At 34.5% G+C, this 7,500-nt stretch overlaps 1 protein-coding gene across 1 annotated transcript in view; it reads right to left on the bottom strand.

Moving 5' to 3' along the window:
* The window catches only part of LOC136845285 (metalloreductase STEAP4-like), a 112,812-nt gene that overhangs the window by 47,805 nt on the left and 57,507 nt on the right, over positions 1-7,500 (bottom strand). Inside the window, exons 3-4 of the mRNA XM_067115441.1 lie at positions 6,947-7,055; positions 5,632-5,744 (exon numbers count right to left, since the gene is read on the bottom strand). Coding sequence (XP_066971542.1) covers positions 5,632-5,744; positions 6,947-7,055 — 222 coding nt within the window. The remainder of the gene's footprint in view (positions 1-5,631; positions 5,745-6,946; positions 7,056-7,500) is intronic.

The raw sequence follows: 7,500 nt of genomic DNA, 5'->3' as shown, positions 1-7,500 counted from the left end.
ACACACACAGAAATTAAATGTACAAAAGTGAATATTTACATTCACGTTATACTATATATCTATTCATGCCCTAATTTTCAAGGACTTAACACAGTAACTTACACAGAGACATGTTATTCCTTTTTGGGAGTAGGATATTCCCAAGGTAAAATGAATTCTCTATTTAAGGATATTTTTGTGGCTTTGTGCTTGAGTGCATATAAAAAGGAAACGTGTGAATTATTGAAAAACTATAATAAAATAAGCTATCATGCATACTGTATATATATATATATATATATATATATATATATATATATATATATACTATATATAACTGAATCACGAAAATATAACGTATGAATATATAAATAAAGATAAAATCGATAACTGAATCAGAAACATATGGAACGTGATGAATATATAGACTGTGCTAAGATAAAATCGACGAAGGAAACAGAAAACACTGAGAGTGCTGCGAGGCCTTTCGATGCTAGGGTCCTTTACTTAGCAGACTGTGCTAAGTAAAGGACCTAGCGTCGAAAGGCCTCGCAGCACTCCACGAAGGAAGAAGAAACACTGGAGTGCTGCGAGGCCTTTCGACGCCAGGTCCTTTACTTAGCAGACTGTGCTAGGTAAAGGACCTGGCGTCGAAAGGCCTCGCAGCACTCCAGTGTTTCTGTTTCCTTTGTGACTGTCTGCTAAGGAAAGGACCTAGCGTCGAAAGGCCTCGCAGCACTCCAGTGTTTCTGTTTCCTTCGTGGATTTTATCTTTGTTTATATATATACTGTATATATATACACACACACACACACACGCACACACACACACATATATATATATATATATATATATATATATCCACAAACCTTTTCACCTTGGAAGGGGTGCCTCAAGGTGCTATACTCCACGCATGCACATCTGAGAACACAATAAATTGTTCCCATTCAGACAACGCCAGCGATGGAACTGATCTGAAGCTATTACGGTGTGAAATGACGTTAAAATTTACATGGCCAACTGGTTTGGTGTTTTATTCCTCACACGACTGGATTGTGGAACAGTCTTCCTGAAGAAGTTGTACAATCTGATCCTCAAATGTTCAAGCGAAGATGCAATAGATCACTACCCTAAAACAATTCACCTGGTAATTTCAATAATTAATTTTAATTTTTATCTATTTATTTATTTATTTATTTATATACTATTTTTTCTTCTGTAATAACAAATCTCTTCTTTCTGTATTTCCTATTATGTTCTGTAATTTATTTCAAATAAACACCATATTCTTTGGAAGCTTGAATTTCAAGTCAATGGTCCCTTTGGGCTTGTTCCATACGAATAGGGTATCATCAGAATAATAATAATCATAATTCTATATTTTCTTCAGCCAGTTGCATCCCAATGGCAATCCGCAGGTGATCCTCCCACAGCAAGAAAATCCCATCGTCTCAAGATATTCAAGAAAGAAAAACGTAAAACTTAAATCCTATGTTGCGAACCTCTCAGGAAAAACAGTTTTCGAAACCTTGCTTCACAACACCCTTGTCATTAATATGTCTGTCCCTGGATTATCTATATATAGATTTCTTCATCCCCTGTCCTTATCCTTTTGCGTTGCAGTAAATCTTCAAGGATCCTTTTTAATGGTCGTTACCAATGGCTTCCTTTAATAGCCGTTGCCAATGACTTCATCGCTCGTACAATAACCGTTCTGCCGCGGGGTGCACAATTATCGCCATGACTTTGAAAACTTGAACTTCAGATTGCTGTACTGTACTGTACTGTTCTTAACTTTCTCGCCCAGAGTCTTTCTCACTGCAGACACCTTACGCTGACGCTGCCGCTGTTTGCGCAGTGACACATTATATATATATATATATATATATATATATATATATATATATATATATATATATATATATATATATATATATATATATATATATATAATATACTAAATATATACCTACACACACACACACACACACACACACATATATATATATATATATATGACAGCAAATAAGGACCAGTCACGATCCAGTTGATAATTGGGGAATGAAGACACATTGGTGACACTTGTGCTTCTATTTTCTGTCTTCTAAATGCACTTTTTCACTCGAACTATTTAACGAAGTGCTTACAATAGCTCTTGCTAACTTCTTGAGTGTCCTTGTGATATTGTTATTAGCTTCTTTAGAATATAACGTCCGTGCGTGAAGGAAGTGAGTATTATAGAGTGGAACAATGAAATAGCAATTAAGATAAACAGACAATACGATAAATACAAGCATACATAAACAGCAGTATAATTAATTAACAAAAACGAAGGGTTTGGTGCATGGCACCCTTTAATTAGTAGTTTTTCAGCCTCTTTCAAACTAAAGTGGTATTGTTTCATCCTCTCTCAAACTAAAATGGTAGAGTGCTTCAGCCTTTCTCAAACTAAAATGGTAGAGTGCTACAACCTCTCTCAAACTAAAATGGTAGAGTGCTTCAACCTCTCCCAAACTAAAATGGTAGAGTGCTTCAACCTCTCTCAAACTAAAATGGTAGAGTGCTTCAACCTCTCTCAAACTAAAATGGCAGTGCTTCAGCCTCTCTCAAACTAAAATAGTAGAGTGCTTCAACCTCTCTCAAACTAAAATGGTTGAGTGCTTCAACCTCTCTCAAACTAAAATGGTAGAGTGCTTCATCCTCTCTCAAACTAAAATGGCAGAGTGCTTCAGCCTTTCTCAAACTAAAATAGTAGAGTGCTGTAACCTCTCTCAAACTAAAATGGTAGAGTGCTTCAAACTCTCTCAAACTAAAATAGTAGAGTGCTTCAACCTCTCTCAAACTAAAATGGTAGAGTGCTTCAACCTCTCTCAAACTAAAATGGCAGAGTGCTTCAACCTCTCTCAAATAAAATGGTGGGGTGCTTCAGCCTCTCTCAAACTAGAGTGGTAGAGTATTTCAACCTCTCTCAAACTGAAGTGCATAGCATTTCAACCTCTCTCAAACTAAAATGGTAGGGTAGTTCAACTTCTCTCAACCTGAAGCAGTAGAGTGTGTCAACCTCTCAAACATACCAGCATCAGTTTCCACAACGCTCAAAGGAACTCTGTTCCACTTGCGCAAAATTTTCTGAGAAATTAAGAACCTCAATCAAATTCTCCCTTTTTCTCACATAATTACGTTCCTCTGGTTTAAATTCCTCTCAAGAAAACCTGAACTTAGTATTTCTTAGACAACTTTTACTTCCAACCCACGTAATGGGCTTCTTCTAGGTCAAATACATTTATAGGAAACTTTTACTGTGCTTTTCCAAGCAAAGTTCCCCCACTCGCCCCCAATTCATACGCTTGTTTCCATCTAGGTCACATTCTTTTCTAGTGATCTGATTTTCATCGTCTGTGCTTTCCTCAGGCAAGCAAGTTCTTGCGTTCATTTTACAGGGGATTTTCCCGTGTCACGTTTCCTTCCTAGTATAACAATATCTGTTTTTTTTCCTCAAGTCAAAGCTGTTTCGCCAATCGCCGATTTACGTCAAATCCTTGAATGTGATTGGTAAAGCTTGTCTCACAATTTCTAGTTTTGGCTTTATTTTGATAAAAGACCATATTCATTTTACTAATCCTTTTTGTCTTTCCATCCTTCATCTTCTCAGCCAACACACACACAAACACACACACACACACACACACACACACACACACATATATATATATATATATATATATATATATATATATATATATATATATATATATATATATATATATATATATATATATATATATATATATATATATATATATATATATACATTATACACACATACATGCATATATATATATATATATATATATATATATATATATATATATATATATATATATATATATATATATACATTATACACACATACATGCATATATATATATATATATATATATATATATATATATATATATATATATATATATATATATATATATATATATATATGTATAAAACCATGACTGCTATCCCAGATTATCTCACAAAGCTCATTGTCACAAGGAAACGAGACAATAGCCCAGCTCAACCGCTATATATATATTTTTTTTATCTCTCTCCCATTTCCTTCGCTCTCCTTTCCCCTTATTTTTTCCCTAATTCTCCCTCTTCCGTAATAGAAGAGAAAACTCCATATTACATGACGGTGACTAAGCAAAGCGTTGGGAACTTTTTATTTTTTTTTTATTGGTCTGCGTTATTCTTTTCTTAAGGTTTTTGTAGTCTGGTAAAATGTTAAGAATTCTCTCTCTCTTTGGTTATTGTGAGGATAATAGAATTTATACATAGCATAATACGTACCCTGGAAGTCATATACTTGGCTCTTGTTATCCTTTCGTTTTTAAAGAGAGAGAGAGAGAGAGAGAGTAAACATTCTCCTAAAATGCAGAAACCTGATGTTACATTCAGCACACGAGTGAATATATATATATATATATATATATATATATATATATATATATATATATATATATATATATATATATATATATATATATATATATATATATATATATATATATATATATATATATATATATATATATACAGTATATATACACACATACATACATACATAATATATATATATGTATATATATTTACATATATACTTGTATATCAAAACACGAGAGAAACAGTAACTCAAATTTTTCCTGGTATCTGTAGAGAGAGAGAATACTCACTCATGAGTCACGCTCCTGGTCAATGCCGTACAATGACACACCATGAGTCAGTGAGTCTCATTCGAGAAAGAAAGAGAGAACGACTCACACCCGTGAAGGGGATTAGACTTACCCAGTGGAAATATGACAGAAATTTGAAAGAAATATGACAAAAATATGAGATATTTGACAGAAATGCGACAAGAATATGACAGAAATTTGACAGAATTTGAAGACTTTCTCTTCTAAAAGAATATTTATCACCGTAGTTAGCGCGCATTAAAATTTACTATAATAGTTAATGAGAGAGATGAGAGAGAGAGAGAGAGAGAGAGAGAGAGAGAGAGAGAGAGAGAGAGAATAGAAACAGACAAGGATGCAAGAAAGATATGCTCCCAGAAAATCTCTGGTAACTAGAGAGAGAGAGAGAGAGAGAGAGAGAGAGAGAGAGAGAGAGAGAGAGAGAATCTCTCAATGATGATGCAAGGAATATATGCCCCAGAAAGTTTTACTACAATATTCAAAGAAGAGAGAGAGAGAGAGAGAGAGAGAGAGAGAGAGAGAGAGAGAGAGAGAGAGAGAGAGAGAGAGAGAGAAAACTCACTAGACTTTACAAAAATTTGGAGATCAGAAGATTTTTTACAGCTTTAACCAGAGGGAATATAAAACCTCAGAGAGAGAGAGAGAGAGAGAGAGAGAGAGAGAGAGAGAGAGAGAGAGAGAGATCTACACAATTTCATTAACCAAAGAGAATAAAATACTTCAAAGAGAGAGAGAGAGAGAGAGAGAGAGAGAGAGAGAGAGAGAGAGAGAGAGAGAGAGAGAGAGAGATCTACACAATTTCATTAACCAAAGAGAATAAAATACTTCAAAGAGAGAGAGAGAGAGAGAGAGAGAGAGAGAGAGAGAGAGAGAGAGAGAGAGAGAGAGAGAGAGAAAACTCACTTGACTTTACTCCTGTTGGGGTCCCTTGACCCGATGTAAACAGTGTGGCCTGTGCTGACGAGTCGCCTGGATATAGCTCTTCCGTAATCACCTGACCCCAAGACAGCTATCACCTGTTGATTGGAAGGCGCCGGGTGAGTTTTCCTGTCGTGATTACCTGGTGACACGTCACCTCACGATATCTCTTATGTTTACAGTGATAGTTACTGAGGTATCTCAGCTTCATACGATTTTAAAAGAAAGGAGACGTAAGCCTTTGAAAAAAACCTGATAAAGTATCTTTATGTTTACTGTAATAATGGGTAGGATATTTTACTTTGATGCGATTATAAAAGAAAGGAGACGAAAGCTTTTGAGAAAGACTTATTTATCTCTTTATGTTTACAGTAATAGTAACAAGATTGTCTCACCTTGACGTAACAAAAAGAAAGGAGACGAAAGCTTCTGAAAACAACATTAAATGACCTCTATGTTTACAGTAATAGTGACTGAAGTACCTCACTTGGCGTAACAGACAGAGAGATTTTGACATCTTATTTTATACGATTATAAGAGAAAGGAGACGAATGCTTTTGAAAAAGACTTATATAACCTTTTAAGTTTACTGTAATAAGGATTGAGACACCTCACTCTGACGCAACTTAAAGAAAGGAGACGAAAGCTTTTCACAAAGACCGATAAAATATCTCTTATGTTTACAGTAATAGTGACTGGGATATCTCACCTGACGTAAAGAAACGTAACAAAATGGAAGGAAACGAAAGCCAGTGAAACAGGAATAAAAAGTATCTCATACGATTACAGTAATACAAGAAAGGAGGCGAAATCTTTTGAAGACCGATAAAATATCTCATATATTACAGTAATAGTGACTCAAATATCTCACTCTAACGTAACAAACTGAAAGGAAACGAAAGCTTTTGAAAAAGGCCAATAAAATATCTCTATGTTTACAGTAACACTGACTGAGATATCTCATTTTATACGATTATGAAAGAAAGGAGACGAAAACTTTTGAAAAGACTGATAATATCCCTTTATGTTTATAGTCATAGTGACTAGACTATCTCACTTCGACGTGACATAACGAAATTTAAAGAAAGAAAACGAAAGCTTTTGAAAAATATCTCTTTTGCTTACAGTAACAGTGACTAGGCTATCTCACTCTGCCGTAACAAATGAAAGGAAACGGAAGGAGACGAAAGCTTCTGAAAAACATCTTGTTTACAGTAATAGTGGCTTGGATCTCTCACTTCGACATAATAAAACGAAACAAAAAGAAAGGAGACGAAAACCACTGGAAGAGACCACTCACCTCCCCTTGATCTTGGGCGTCTTTCCTCTTGCCATTGCTCACACTTCCGCTGCTACCGTTCACGGCGGAGAGATCTGTACCATCGCGATCAAATGACAAGTTGTCCATCCTGTAAATAAAAACAAAATTATAAAATATATATTGTGTAAGAAAAATAAATATTAAAAAATATATTACGTGAGAAAAATACAGTAAAAAATATATTATGAAAGAAACTAATTATAAAATTTCTATATTAATTTCAGTGGTTGAAATGCGAGGGAGGGTTGTACAGTGACCTTTGATGCTGTGACGCCACAGGAGAATGGGCAAATAATTGCTCTCTCTCTCTCTCTCTCTCTCTCTCTCTCTCTCTCTCTCTCTCTCTCACAAGTCTATTTAAGTGCAAAATTCCAGGTAAAATATAAATAAAAAAATTAATTCCATAATGGTAAATATAATAAACTACCTATTTACTTCAAAATGAATAAACAAATGTATAAATAAAAGTAGAATATTAACTTTAAATTTTCATTCCATAACCAACCGATGAACAAAATTTGACTGCAATCCGT

This window comes from Macrobrachium rosenbergii, chromosome 13 (assembly GCF_040412425.1).
Source record: "Macrobrachium rosenbergii isolate ZJJX-2024 chromosome 13, ASM4041242v1, whole genome shotgun sequence".
Classification (NCBI taxonomy): Eukaryota; Metazoa; Arthropoda; class Malacostraca; order Decapoda; family Palaemonidae; genus Macrobrachium; species Macrobrachium rosenbergii.
The sequence above is the reverse complement of the archived record's forward strand: the minus strand, read 5'-3'. Positions and strand labels throughout refer to the sequence as shown.